This window comes from Panicum virgatum, chromosome 1N (assembly GCF_016808335.1).
Source record: "Panicum virgatum strain AP13 chromosome 1N, P.virgatum_v5, whole genome shotgun sequence".
In the NCBI taxonomy this organism is placed as follows: domain Eukaryota; kingdom Viridiplantae; phylum Streptophyta; class Magnoliopsida; order Poales; family Poaceae; genus Panicum; species Panicum virgatum.
The window spans coordinates 53,250,241-53,265,204 of record NC_053145.1 but is presented as its reverse complement, the minus strand read 5'-3'; the positions used below and the strand labels follow the sequence as shown (position 1 = coordinate 53,265,204).

At 52.6% G+C, this 14,964-nt stretch overlaps 1 protein-coding gene across 1 annotated transcript; it reads left to right on the top strand.

Annotated features, from left to right (window-relative positions):
- Positions 1–9,364: 9,364 nt before the first annotated feature.
- Positions 9,365–14,811, top strand: LOC120656625 (aldehyde dehydrogenase family 3 member F1-like). Its single transcript, XM_039934786.1, has 10 exons — positions 9,365–9,691; positions 9,811–9,879; positions 10,023–10,119; positions 12,871–13,077; positions 13,188–13,312; positions 13,409–13,513; positions 13,621–13,781; positions 13,863–13,953; positions 14,044–14,193; positions 14,317–14,811. Exons 1-10 carry the CDS (start codon positions 9,404–9,406, stop codon positions 14,551–14,553), a joined length of 1,530 nt encoding a protein of 509 aa, XP_039790720.1. The 5' UTR covers positions 9,365–9,403; the 3' UTR covers positions 14,554–14,811.
- The last annotated feature ends 153 nt before the right edge of the window (positions 14,812–14,964 follow it).

The following is a 14,964-nucleotide window of genomic DNA, read 5'->3' as shown; positions in this document are numbered from 1 at the left end:
AGCTGCGCCTGGCTTCCCCAGCCTCTTGATCAACGCCCTGGAAAGCCTTGGAGTCACGGAACGCCCAAGGTACTACAGCAGAGAGTACGAGCATCATGGCACTCTCCGCTGCAGGGTGATCCTAGTCGTCGCAAGAAGTGACCGCCACCCCGACATCCTGTCATGGCGAGTGACTGCTACAGGGTTTAGGCACCAGGACACCTATCCCCTAGCCGTCAGGAAAGCACTTCGTTACCTGTGCCGGATTTTTGAAGGACACCTCACCCCCACACCAATAAGGTTCTTCCCACCAGCCATCAGAACTCCAGTTTGGGAAGCTCGAATGAGAAGCCTGGAACGGCGCCGCCATGAAGAAGTCCTCCTGTATCAAGTAGCTACCTACCTAGCCTCCTTGGATCAGCTCTTTGACGAGCAAGCCAACTTACTGAGGGAACAGACCCATCGAGCCGAGCAAGCAGAGCTCGCGCTAAGACTGCAGCAGATCCGAGCAGTCCAAGCTGAGGCAAGAGCCGCAGCCGCGGTCAGCAGTGAAGCAGTTGCTCAGGAAAGCCTCAGGCAAGCCCGGGACCAGCGTATGCAAGAATGGACTAACAGTGGAACCCCAGTCCCGGCAATAGGAGAAGACCATGTTCTGCTCGGAACGCCCGTCATAGGATGGGGACCACTCGTTGGAAACCCACTAGCCCCACCCGAGAATCCTGGAAGGTCTACGGCCGCCGCCGCAAGGGAAGCCGCAACGCAACCCCGGGAAAACGGAGGTCTAGAGGATGGCGAACCGGGACCACTCGTTTCCCCGGAGGTCGTGTGTTCCTTTTCGAGGGAGGAACCCACTCAAGCCGATGAGTCAGCCTAAAGTGCTAGCGACCGTCAAGGGATGAAGCCGTGTGGTCCGACGAAGATCTGTGCCCCTTTTCTTTTGTAGTTGTGTACCCGGTCGTGTAGTACGCGTTTGGCCTTGCCCCTTGTTGTACCACCCTTGCTGTAATAAAGTTGCTTGTGCTGGTTGTTTGTGATGATTGCTTGTTGATTGTGTGCTTGCCGGCAGTAAATAGATACTGCCTTTTCTAAAATATGACTTAACCAACTTAAACATCACCTAATCTTAGTTCCAATCCACTCGTTCTGCAGATGGTTTCCCGGAGCATCACAAGGGCCTCCCGAGTCAGGGACCCTTCAGCCGCTGATGCAGGAGTACACCCTGACGGGCAAAACCATCCTCAGGAGGAACAAGAAGTGAGTCAGGGCAGAGGAGAAAATCATGGTGCACAGCTGCCACCACCACCACCACCTTTCGTGGACCTGGCACAAGTAATCCATAACCAGACTCTCATACTGGAGACACTGGCCAATGCTCTAGTGAACAGGCAGCCACGAGAGCAGACCTTTAATGACAAGCTGACAGCTTTTCTGAGGGCCAAGCCACCCACTTTTGCCGGATCCAGCAACCCCTTGGATGCAGATGACTGGCTTCGCGTGATCCAGAGGAAGCTCGAGCCATTTGGGTGCCAGGATCGAGATAAAGTTCTTCTGGCTGCACATCAACTCACCGGGACTGCCTTAGCCTGGTGGGAGAATTACTGCGCTGCTGCCAGAGATGCCTCCACCATCACCTGGAATGAATTCGTGAGGGAGTTCCGCCGTTATCACATCCCCTCGGCCACCATGTAGCGCAAGGCAGATGAGTTCTGCGCACTTCAGCAGGGGAGTATGTCGGTGGAAGAATATACTCACCAGTTTATGGAGCTGTCTCGATACGCGCCAGATGAAGTGAACGACGACGAGAAGAAGTAGGACATGTTCAAGAAGGGGCTAAACCCAGAACTTAGGACCCTGCTCACCCCTCAGATCTATCCTGATTTCAACACCTTGATGAACAAGGCAATCCTCACCGAGAAGGCTAAGATTGATGAAAGGAAAGAGAACAAACGCAAGTTTCTGGAGAGTAAGTCTCGCCAGCAGGATCGTTTTCAGAAGACCAGAAGTCTCAGCTACAACGCACCAAGGTCCCAAGCCCCAATGCAGTACAAAACTCAGTCTCAAGTGACAGGACCACGGGCCCCTAACACACAGCCAGAAGCCAGAACACCATGAGGGCCTCACAGAATAATGCGAGCCAGGTCACCAACAACAACAGCAACGTGAGAGCCTGCTTCAACTGCCGTGAGACGGGTCACTTCATCGCCGACTGCCCCTATGCCAAGAACAAGCCTGCTACTTCGGCTTTCTCCAACACAGTGAACGGACCCAAGCCAGTTCTGACCGGTGCCAACCGAGTGCCCCTCCGTGGCAACAGCAACAACAACAACAACCAGCATAGGCAATCCCAGCAGTCTTTTGGACGAGCCCGTGTCAACCACATCGACGCACAGGAAGCTCAAGGAGCCCAGGGCGTAGTACTCGGTGAGTACCTAGTCAGCTCAACTCTTGCAACAGTACTGTTTGATTCTGGAGCATCACACTCATTCATATCCTCGAGTTTTGTGGAGAAACATAAAATACCTACAGTACTACTAAAAACACCCCTATTAACCCGGACGCCCGGAGGAGACATCAGGTGTCAACTGGGTTGTCTACGGGTAAGGATCAATTTAAGTGGGGTAGAGTTCTTAGCAGACCTAGTAGTACTTAAGTCAGAGGGGATAGATGTGATCCTCGGAATGGACTGGCTAAGCAAACACAATGGCCTCATAGGTTGTTCGGACAAGGTAGTGCATCTAACAAACCCAGAGGGAGTCCGAGTGACCTGTCATACCCGGGAATGTGGAGCAAACCCGATGGTATTCAGCATGGAAGCCAAGTCCTTGGAAGAAGTCCCAGTAGTGAATGAGTACCCCGATGTCTTTCCCGAAGAGCTTCCCGGTATGCCACCAGATAGGGACGTAGAATTTGTCATTGATCTTGTCCCTGGAACCGCCCCCATAGCCAAGAGACCGTATAGGATGGCAGCCTCCGAGTTGGCAGAATTAAAGAAACAACTAGAGGAACTACAACGGATTGGCTTTATCAGGCCAAGTTCGTCACCTTGGGGAGCCCCGGTTCTATTCGTCAAGAAGAAGGACAGAAGTATGAGGTTGTGTGTAGACTACCGGGCACTAAACGAAGTAACTATCAAAAATAAGTACCCCCCTTCCCAGGATCGATGATCTCTTTGATCAGTTAAAAGGAGCCAAGTACTTTTCCAAGATTGACCTAAGGTCCGGATATTTTCAGCTCAAGATTAGGGAAAGCGACATTCCGAAGACAGCCTTTGTCACCCGATACGGACAGTTTGAGTTCACAGTGATGTCTTTCGGACTGACAAATGCACCGGCCTATTTCATGAACCTCATGAATAAAGTTTTTATGGACGAGCTAGATAAGTTTGTCGTAGTCTTCATTGACGACATACTTATTTACTCGAAGAGCATTCAGGAGCACGAGCAGCACCTGAGGGTAGTTTTGGAAAAACTGAGAGTGCATAGGCTATACGCCAAATTCAGCAAGTGTGAATTTTGGCTGTAGAAAGTAGCCTTCCTTGGTCATATTTTGACCGCAGAAGGAGTGGCAGTAGACCCCGAGAAGGTCGAAGCAGTATCCAACTGGCAGCCGCCGACCAATGTGAGTGAGATCAGGAGTTTTCTTGGATTAGCTGGGTATTATCGGAGATTCATTGAAGGGTTTTCTAAAATAGCCCGGCCCATGACAGAGCTGCTCAAGAAAGAAAAGAAGTTCACCTGGACGGAGTCGTGCGAAAGGAGCTTCCAGGAGTTGAAGCGAAGATTGACGACAGCCCCAGTGCTAACCCTGCCGGATATTCATCGGGATTTCGTCATCTATTGTGATGCGTCCCGATAAGGATTGGGTTGTGTATTGATGCAAGATGGAAAAGTCGTTGCATATGCGTCCCGTCAGCTCAGGACTCATGAGCAAAATTACCCGACTCATGATCTGGAGCTTGCAGCCGTAGTGCACGCACTTAAGATCTGGAGGCATTATTTGATTGGAAATAAGTGTGAAATCTTCACCGACCATAAAAGTCTGAAGTATATCTTCACCCAGCCGGACTTGAACTTGAGGCAAAGAAGATGGCTAGAATTAGTCAAAGATTATAATTTGGAAATTCATTATCACCCAGGTAAAGCCAATGTAGTAGCCGATGCCCTAAGTCGGAAATCCTACGGGCCCAAGAATGACCATTTACGAGAGGAAATGGCACGATTAAATGTGCACATTGTCCCTCGAGGTTCCAGCCAATTGCTGAACGTTCAATCCACTCTGGAGGAAAGAATCAGGAAAGCCTAAAGATCGGACAAAGGACTGATGGAAATCCGGAGGCAAACCGGAGAAAATAAGGCCCCAGACTTTCGAGTTGATAATAAGGGAACGTTGTGGTATAAAGACAGAATTTGTGTGCCCCAGAAAGGAGATTTCAGGCAGATGATCATGGATGAAGCCCATAACTCGGCCTACTCAATTCACCCAGGATCCACCAAAATGTACATGGACATAAAACAGAAGTATTGGTGGAATGGGATGAAGGCAGATATTGCACGATTTGTCGCCCGTTGTGATACTTGCCAGAGAATCAAAGCTGAACACCAGAAGCCGGCAGGATTACTGCAACCCCTACCCATCCCGGTGTGGAAATGGGATGAAGTAGGAATGGACTTTGTGGTGGGCTTGCCCAGAACCCAGAAAGGACATGACTCCATATGGGTAATAGTGGATCGCCTTACTAAATCAGCTCACTTCATACCCGTACGGACCAACTATGACGGGGAGAAGCTAGCTAAGCTCTATATAGAGAACATAGTGAAATTGCATGGTGTGCCCAGCCGAATCGTCTCAGACAGAGGAACCCAGTTCACCTCTAGATTTTGGAAAAGTTTGCATAAAGCTATGGGCACCAAGCTAGACTTTAGCTCCGCTTATCACCCACAGACAGATGGTTAGACAGAAAGGGTGAATCAGATCATGGAGGATATGCTGAGAGCATGTGTCCTCACTTATGGCAATGATTGGGAGCAGAGTCTACCCTACGCCGAGTTCTCATACAACAACGGGTACCAAGCAAGCTTGGGCATGTCACCGTTTGAAGCTCTCTATGGAAGAAAATGCAGAACCCCTCTGATGTGGTCAGAAGTTGGAGAACGTGCCCTAGTCGGCCCCGCACTCATAAAAGAAGCCGAAGAAAGAGTCGCCGAGATTCGAGAAAAGCTAAAAGCAGCCCAGTCCCGACAAAAGAGCTATGCGGACAAGAAAAGACGGGAAATAAGTTTCAACCCAGGAGATTTCGTGTATCTCAAGGTATCGCCTATTCGAGGAACCCGAAGATTCCAAGTACAAGGAAAATTGGCCCCTCGGTATATTGGACCATACCGAGTTTTGAAGAAAGTTGGAGCGGTAGCATACCGTTTGGAGCTACCAGAAGAAATGTCGGATATCCACCCAGTATTCCATGTCTCGCAGTTGAGAAGGTGTTTGAGGATACCCGAAGTAGAGCATGTGCTGGTTGAAACGATAGATCTGCAGCAAGACCTGCGATATCAGGAAATACCGGTGAAGATCCTAGACACCGTCACCAGGAGGACCAGAAACTCCGAAGTACGAATTTGCAGAGTTCAGTGGAGCAGACACGGAGTAAAAGAAGCTACGTGGGAACGCGAAGATGCTCTGAAGAAGGAATTTCCCCACCTATTTAAGGATCAGTCGAATCTCGAGGACGAGATTCATTTTAAGTGGGGTAGGTTTGTAACATCCCAAAAATCTAACAAAAATAAATCACGCGCTAATCCTTGTTTTGTCGTTGAGCTCGATCCCTTCTTGTTTCATCTTCCGCCTGACTTCCCGATACCCCGAGGAACCGAGCCGGCACCCAATCTTCCGCTGTCCCATCCCTGTTTGGCCCTCGGCCTGCGCGTCGCACGCGGCCGACACACGCGTGGCCGACCGCGGCCGCGATCAGCGCCGACGCGCTCGCCCCCTCTCTCTCTTTATTTCTTTCCCTTCCTTTTCTTTTTCTTTTTCTTTTTCCCATTTTCTTCTTTTCTTTTTCCTCTCCTTCCCTCTCCCTCTCTCTCCTACCCGCGCGCTCGGCTCCCTCCCTCTCTACTCTGCCCGCTCCCGAGCACCGCCCGCTCGCCCGCTCCCCTCTGCCGCGCGACCCCACCGCGTCGCCCTCCCTGCTCGGCCGCCCCGCTCCGCGCCTTCTGCTCGGCCCGCTCGACCGTGTGCACGCGCGCCGCCCCTGACCGGCCGCGCGCTCGCACACCCGGCGCCCGTCGCGCCGCGCCGCGACGTCGCCCGGCCGCCTTCCCGCGCGCGCACTCGGCCTTTGCCCGCTCGACCGCGCGCCAAGCCCCACCTCGGCCCCGCACCACCGGCGTGAGCTCGCCCGCCCAGACCGCCTCTGCACGCCCGCGCGGTCACGCCGTGACCTACGCGCCCGCGCACGCCACATCGCCGGTCCCGCTCGCCCTGCCGCCCGCGCACACCGCCGTTGACGGCCGCACACCGCCGCCGCCTGCCACACGCAAACGCCCAGCACGCCGCCGTGCCGCCCTCGCCAAACTCCCGCCTCGCCGCAGCCCTTCCGCCGGCCGAACCTGCCCCGCTGCTGCCTTTTCAACGCCGCCGTCGCCTCAGCAACAGGCCGCCGCTGTTCGGGTTGACGCCGGGCCACCACGCGCTCGACGCAGCACCGCCACGGCGACAAGACCGCTCCGGCAGCGCCCGCCCCACACCATTAACGCCGCCGAGGTGTCACGTCGCGAGCCCCGCCGGCCACCCCGTTCTCACCCCTCTCCACCGCCTTGGCCGCCTATAAAAAGGGCCGCGGAGCGTCCCCGAGTGCCACATCCACTACCAAGAGCCGCAGCCGCCGCCCTAGCCACTCCTTGCTCCCCTAGCGCCGCCGCCGCCTACCTTGTAGCTCCGCCGCCGCTGGCCGCAGTGGCCAGGCCGCCACGCCCCACCCCGGCACAAGGTGAGGCCAGGAATCAACCCCGCAGGGCCCCCACCTCCTTTCCCCTCTACCCCGGGCCGCCGTCGAGGCCCAGGGCGGCCGAATCGGCCGCCGCCGGCGCGCCCATACCCCTCCCCTGTTCTGCGTCGGGGGGGAGGAGGAAGAAAGGGCGTTTTTGCCCATAACCCCCTCCACTTTTCTTTAATCAGTAAAGAGAACCCCGCCCTTTTAAGCCCTTTTGCAATTAAACCATTACCCTTTGTTATATTTCCAAAACAAACCCCCCACCTTATAAACTTAATTACAAATAAAACCCTGACCCTTTTTAATTAACCCAAGAAACTTCTAAAAATATAAACCAAGCCCCTGCCTACTTAATCTTAATTACAACCTAGATTAATGTCTGATTTTGCTTGGACGTTAATCGATATTAGAACGCTTAGGACTTTACTCATACCATAATTTGTTTGATAAAGAAAATGTGTGCGTGTGGGAAGGGATAAAACGTGGATTTTTGAAAGATGAGTATGGACGGGATGGACGGCATTTCTGTGTGAATTGCCGACTGGTGTGCTTATGCCTGTGTGGCAGGGCAAAGAAGGGAGATATCCATCTTGTCGTGTCTAAGGACCGAGTTGGTGTGTCATCTCACCTAACTCCACTATCGTGCAAACCACTCGACCGTTGAATGGGCAACGGCGTAGCATAAATCCCACTAGTTGGTGTGGTAGCCATCAGGAGAGCTGAGAGCAACGGGTAACTAAGGAAAAGGGATAAGCCCCGAGTGGCTTATGCCCGGTTATACCTAAGTGAATGGTCAATGACCCCTTGGTGCATCCCGTGATGGCTAGTCAGGCTTAGCTATGGTGGGTAATGGCTATGTTGGGATCTACACCGACACGACGGTGTTCGAGTTGTGGTATCCTACTTGTGGGTAAAGTTGCACACCTCTGCAGAGTTAAGAATCTATTCGAATAGTCCGTGCCCACGGTATTGGGCGAGTTATGGTGTGGTCACATAACTAGTGTTTCTTTGGGATGGGCTGGTGTGAGTTGTTTTGGAACTGGTTCCGGCAGTTGTGCCGTGTGCTACGACGGACGGGGAGTCCGGTAGCAGTTTTAAAACCTGAACTCTGTGTTACTGCAAAAACTGATTTCTAAAAGGTTTTTCATAAAATAAACCCCTGCATAAAATGTCGTTTTTCTGCAAATTAAACCGTAACCTTATCCTTGATTTACCTATGCATATTATTCTGTTATAACCCCCTCCGTGGGTGTGGTTGGACTTGCTGAGTACGTTTGTACTCACCCCACTCTTACTTTTTACAGAAGAAGACCCAGACTTCGTACCAGACGACGCCGAGTAGGGTTATCGTTCTACACCCAACCTTGCCTGTGGAACCGGCCCTGTTGAGATGCCTCCGTTGTCGCAGTACTCTGAGCCCGTAGTAGACCCTATGTGGTTCGCGGTCTGGTGTTATGTCGTAGCCTGGTTAATTATTATTATTATCTGTATCGAGTGTCCGCCAAGGTTTGTAAGGTTTTGAACCATCTGATGTAATAAATGTGGCATCAGCCTTCTGGGACTGATGTTTTGTATCACATTTAAGTCTTTTCTTATGAGGGGACGCTTCAATGACGTCTCATTTAGTACCGGACAACTAGTACGGGCGGGCGCCCGGTATTAAACCACGTTCCCAACTGGTACAATTGTCGATTTTTCTAACAGTATTATTGCGACGGATGCTGATGCGATGCTCCAAGTCAGCTTCCATTCCATCCGCCGGAGAGGGACCTGCAAATTGATGCCCCAACTGAACATACCGGTGTACCTGCCGGCACCACCGATCCGGGACACGAGGCTCGACAGGCCGGCGTCGCCGTACGTGTCGCCTCGAGGCGGACGGGGTCTGCTCGTGGCGTTCGTTCGCGTCGTCGTCCCACGGGAGGCAGGAGTGGGCGCACACGGCTCTGCCCCTCCGGCGGTTCTTGCATCGCATGGTTCGTCTACAGTCTCCTAGAAACACAAGTGGATGTACAGGAAATGGTCAATGGTATGCATGCGGCAGCCGTGCTGAAGCAGAATCTGAATTTATATTTTCCTTTTGGGTCAGCCAGAAACACAGTTGGATGTACAGGGAATTGTTAATGCATGATATGCCGTGCTCAAGCAGAATCTGAATTTCTATTTTCCTTTTGGGTCAGCCAGCACAACAGTGCGTCTCCAGGTCTTGTCACCCAGGCTCTGCAGACCCAGCGGTCACAACCGCATCCATGTCGGGCCCCCAATAACGTAGCCACCACTCGAGCGAGCCCTGGTAACCCGCCCGGCTCCATTGATGAGCCACGGCTGCACCAGTCCAGGTCCAGCCCAACCACGCGGCCGGCCACGGGCCAGCACACTATTTAACACATGCTCGCGTGCACCGGAGGCAACGCAGCCCAGGCTACTACGCTTTGCATGCGTCGAGAGGGCACCCAGAGAAGCTGCCACTGCCAGCACTCGAGCAGCGAGCGAGAGCGAGAGCTATCGGCGATGGGGAGCGTGCCGGAGGAGGTCGCCCTGGGCTTCGGCGGCCTGGTGGGGGACCTGAGGGAGGTGTACGAGAGCGGCAGGACCCGGGGTCTGGAGTGGCGCCGCTCGCAGCTCCGGGGCCTCGTCAGGCTGCTCGAGGACAAGGAGGAGAACATCTTCGACGCGCTCCGCGAGGACCTCGGCAAGCACCGCGCCGAGTCCTTCCGAGACGAGGTTGCCTTTCCTTTCCTTCCTCGGTGTTCCAATTTTCATACGCAAAGCTTCGTGTTCCGTCCATTTGGGTTTGCGAAACCCCCCTCTCTGATTACGCTCGCCCCTTGGTTCAATCGCAGGTTGGGGTTCTGAAGAAGTCGGTCGTCGACAAGCTGCGGAACCTCAAGAACTGGGCGGCACCCGAGAAGGCAAGCTCTTGCTAATAATACTCACTCTCCACTCTCCAGCGCCTTGTACCAGCATGAAAGCATTCAGTTTCAGTCAGTTCGTCGTGGCTCTCTGCATGAGGTTGTCATGGATTTAACACCTGTGGTTTATTTTGAGGATGCAGGCTCACACGCCGCTGGTTGCCTTCCCGGCGACCGCGCTGCTGGTGCCGGAGCCGCTCGGGGTCGTGCTCATCTTCTCCTGCTGGAACCTCCCAATAGGTGAGAACGAGACCGATAGATCTTTGCTCCACTCTATTAGGCAGAGGCGTTTGCGATGAACATAGGACCGACCCAACGGTCCTTAAACTTACGAGGGTGTGTTATTTACCCCGTCAACTCTGAAAATGCATTTCTAGATCCGCAAACTTATTAAGTTGATCACTACTTATGCATACATATATATCCACGTGTACATGTAATACTGACAAAGCATGCTGATTTTACATTCTTATCTTATCTCACTATTCTTTCACTCTCTCCGATCAAACCTCGCTCGGGCCATCGCGCGCCCTAACAAGTGGCGGATCCACAAACGACCTGCTAGCCTCAGAGGAAGATTAGACTCATTAGAGGAAGGAGATGACATGGTGGAGAAGAAAGCCAAGGGCAAATGCGTTAATTCTCATTAAATCCACGTTAGCAGACTCGGGAACATATAGTTGGGAACGTATGGACCTGCGATGAATACCTTCAAAAATTTATGAATCTAAAAATACTTTTTCGAAGACTATGAATCTAAGTGACACATCCATCCGGAACTACCGGTGTATTTTACTCTAAAATTAAACCTCAGCCTAAGAAATAGCAGACACGCCAAAAGCAGTATTGGAGAGTAATTGCGTAGGTTAGACATCACATCGATCGTGGCATCAGCTGCGTAATTCGGAGCTGTCGATTGGAGCTTGAGGCCCATCGGTCACCAGCACCACACGTATCCTAGAGACCAAGACACTTCAGAAACACAGTAGGTGTGTGGGGGCAGATTTGACAGGTACAGCTCCATAATCTTTGCAAAGATCCCCGGTTAGGTTAGATCCAAGTTGGATCCTGATAGTAGATACAATTTTTCACATCCAGTCTATTCACCGTATTTAAAAATGTAAAAGGCAGGAAAATAGGCTTTAAACTGGTAGATATTTTGCCAAAGGTCCGGCGGCCAGTTGGCTAGCCCAGACCCGGTAGCGTCGCGCTCTCAGCAGGTCCTGAGTTCGATTCTCATCAGAAGCGAATTTCAGACTGCTGAGAGAGAAAAACCCCTCTCGCTGTGCTCGCCGCAAGACTTGGCACTCATGGGCATGAGCCAGGGTAGGGGGGTTTCTTTACCCGAGTAAACCGGTTAGACTTCCTCTTAATGAAAAAACGGTAGTGCCGTTTCACACTCCCGGTAGAGTTTTTTTTAACTGGTAGATATTTTTTGCTTCTCCTTTTTTTTTTTGCTGAAGTACACTCAGAGATGTAGGAAATGGAGGCACGTTCATAGGGCATAGCATAACTAGCCAAAGACTTTTATGTTGTACTAGTTGTTACGGCCCACTTCATTAGGCCTCCTCCAGCGGTACCGGCGACCTCGCTAGCAAACGTGGAAGAGAGAGGAGGCCAACACAGTAAAAGATGGAGCTCGGGGTGCGTGCGGGTGAGGCGGGAGCAGGGTTTTATTTTCCAACCGGAAACCGGTTACCGCCGCCCTCCGGTACCGGTTTACCGGACCGGTTAGGTCGGTAACCGGTGGAAACCGGTTGAATTCAAATCCAAATTCAAATAAATTCAAATTTTCCCGTGCAACCGGTTCCGACCGGTTTACCGGCCGGTTTTACCGGTTTACCGGTCGGTTTGACCGGTTTGAAATTCAAACGCTCCCGTGCAATCGGTTTACCGGCCGGTTTTACCGGTTTACCGACCGGTTTACCGGCCGGTTTGACCGGTTTGATCGGTGGGCCTTCATGGGCCGGCCCATTTTTTTCTTTTTCTTTTTTGATTTAACTTTAAATTCCCACAAACTATACTAAATGAATGAATTTTTTAGAAAATTTGACACCATTAGATTCATCACACCTTGAAGTATTTTTAGGAATTTTTCATTTTTTGAATTTAAATTTAAAATTTGAATTTTGGCCGGTTGGGTACCGGCCGGAACCGGAACCGGACCGGACCGGTTTGACCGGTAACCGGTCAAACCGGACCGGTTCCCACCGGTTAGGTTAACTCGCGGGAGGTGCTTCGCGCTAGGCGGGGAGCAGAGCGCTAGCGAGATGGTCTGGGCACTGTTCATCAATTAAAAAAATGAATTTCGTTGGCGACAGCGACAGCCTTTGGAGGAGGCCTTAATATGGTCCGGTCTAGACGTCTTTTATTAAAGGTCCTTCCAAAGTGCAACTGCAGAGATGTTTACTGTTTACAAGTCCCCTGCCCACCGCAACTAACTGCAATTGCTCCCCGTTATCCTTGCGGCTCGCAACAAAACTGCGTATGTGGCCACGCTCTACTCCTACTCTCTAGCTGCACTTGTACTTCGACAACGACAAAGCTAGTGTCATGATGGCGAAAAGCCAGCGTAATGGTGTGGCTCGTGACTGGACCAGCCTGTCTGACGTCGACGCTGTTTGAGCTAGATCACCGGTGTGGTTGCCTGGTTGGTCGGTTAAGAGTCACCTTTGTGACAGGTAGATCTCGCACGTGTTCTTCTTGTCCTTGGGAGGATTGGGTGGACGCACGGTGCAGTTAAAAAGGAAACTAAACCTGCAGTAACCAACTGTTTCCTGTCAACGACCGGGACCGTGCTCTGTGAACGATTGCGCAACGGCATCAGGAGCAGGAGGGTGAAACCAGCTGCGAATTCAGAAGCTACTGTCAGTGTTTTTGTGATCGGAAAAGAGACGTGATCGGCAACCATATCATCTCTGCGCGTGTTACTGAACACAGTTTTTGTGATCAGAACTCACCGTTTGTTTCGGCATGCTTGCGCGCACGCAGGCCTGGCTCTGGAGCCGCTCTCCGGAGCCTTGGCGGCCGGCAACGCCGTGGTGGTGAAGCCGTCCGAGCTCGCGCCGTCCACCTCCGCGTTCCTGGCGGCCAACATCCCAAGGTACCTGGACGCCAAGGCCGTGAAGGTCGTCGAGGGCGGGCCGGAGGTCGGGGAGAAGCTCATGGAGCACAGATGGGACAAGGTCCTCTTCACCGGTAATACAATCCGACCACACACAAGCTCTCTGAACAGAGATGAGCTAGCCACTGACAGTCATCGCCTGAACGTATCGTCTGACGATGCCCGTTTTCCTGGTGTCTCTCAGGCGGCAGCCGTGTCGGGCGCCTCATCATGACCAAGGCCGCCAAGCACCTGACCCCGGTGGCGCTCGAGCTCGGCTCCAAGTGCCCGTGCATCGTCGACTGGCTCGATAGCAGCAGGGACAGCCAGGTACGCCCCCCTTGTGCTCTTCTTGTTCTTCAGTTCCGCGACAGGACACCAGCTTGTGTTCCACGGCAGAACGACATTGACGCTGATTATACTCAGGTAGCTGTGAACCGCATAATTGGGGCCAAATGGTCCACCTGTTCCGGCCAAGCTTGCATCGCCATCGACTACATGCTGGTCGAGGAGAAATTCGCGCCCACTCTGGTCAGTTTCAGTTTTCTCCGATGGGCATAGTATTTCAGTTCAGTCCGTGTACCATCCGATGGGCATACACGTTTTCTGACTTGATGTGACGCCTATTCTTCCTGAAGATCGAGCTGCTCAAGTCGACCCTGAAGAGGTTCTTCACCAAGCCGGAGTACATGGCTCGCATCCTGAACGAGAAGCACTTCAACAGGCTGAGCAACCTCCTGGCGGACCGCAGGGTGGCGGCCTCCGTGGTGCACGGCGGGCACTGCAACCCCAAGGCGCTGTAAGAAATCGCCATGGCAGTGCAGTGCCACCACAGAAAACCGGCGCCGATGCCTGACGCGATGTTCCCCCAATTGTGCAGGAGCATCGAGCCCACGCTGCTGCTGAACCCTCCGCTCGACTCCGACATCATGACGGAGGAGATCTTCGGCCCGCTGCTCCCGATCATCACGGTGCGCGTGAACGTTCGCTGACGCGTTGCTCGCTGAATCTGAGTGGATGCCGCTAGCTGCTGAGCAGGCACCTGCATCTGTTTTCGCCAGGTCAAGAAGATCGAAGACAGCATCATGTTCCTGAAATCGAAGCCGAAGCCGCTGGCGATCTACGCCTTCACCCGGAACGAGAAGCTGAAGCGCCGGATCATCGAGGAGACGTCGTCCGGGAGCGTCACGTTCAACGATGCCATCGTGCAGGTATGCATCATTCCTGCAGTGTCTGAGGCTCTGAGCTTCATTTTTTTTTCTGTTCCCCACTGAATAGATGCGCGCTGTTTCTGAATTCTGAACCTTCTGCAAAAAAAAAACATTTGGTTGCAGTACGGCCTGGACACCATCCCGTTCGGCGGCATCGGGCACAGCGGGTTCGGGCAGTACCACGGCAAGTACTCGTTCGAGATGTTCAGCCACAAGAAGGCGGTGCTCAAGAGGAGCTTCCTCATCGAGTTCCTGTTCCGGTACCCGCCGTGGGACGAGAGCAAGGTCGGCATGCTCAGGCACGTCTACCGCTTCGACTACGTCTCGCTCTTCCTCGCGCTGATCGGCCTCAGGAGGTGAAGAAACACAGCCGGGGGAGGAGGCCGGTGGAGACTGATGAATAACAGAGCAAACACAAAGCTGTCCCTACCGTTGCTGATGTTCTAGTGCGTGAGCAGCAACTGTTACTTACTATGGATCTGTGTATACTGGTTGATTATTGTGTCAATGTACCCTGCATACGCCAAAGCCTCTATATTATCAGTTTATATACGTTCCCGTCAGTTATTGCACCAACAGATTTCATAATGGATTGCGCTTTCAGTTGTGCTTTTCTCATTGACAGCCACCACGTTTTGCCACATTTACCACCTTTTTTAAAGAAAAAAGGGGAACAACTCTTGATGTTCCAAACATGTTAAGAAGATAGCCATAGTCAATGGAAGTTTAGAAATTTTCATTCGCTGTGTTCGCTTGGCTGTGGCTGATTTG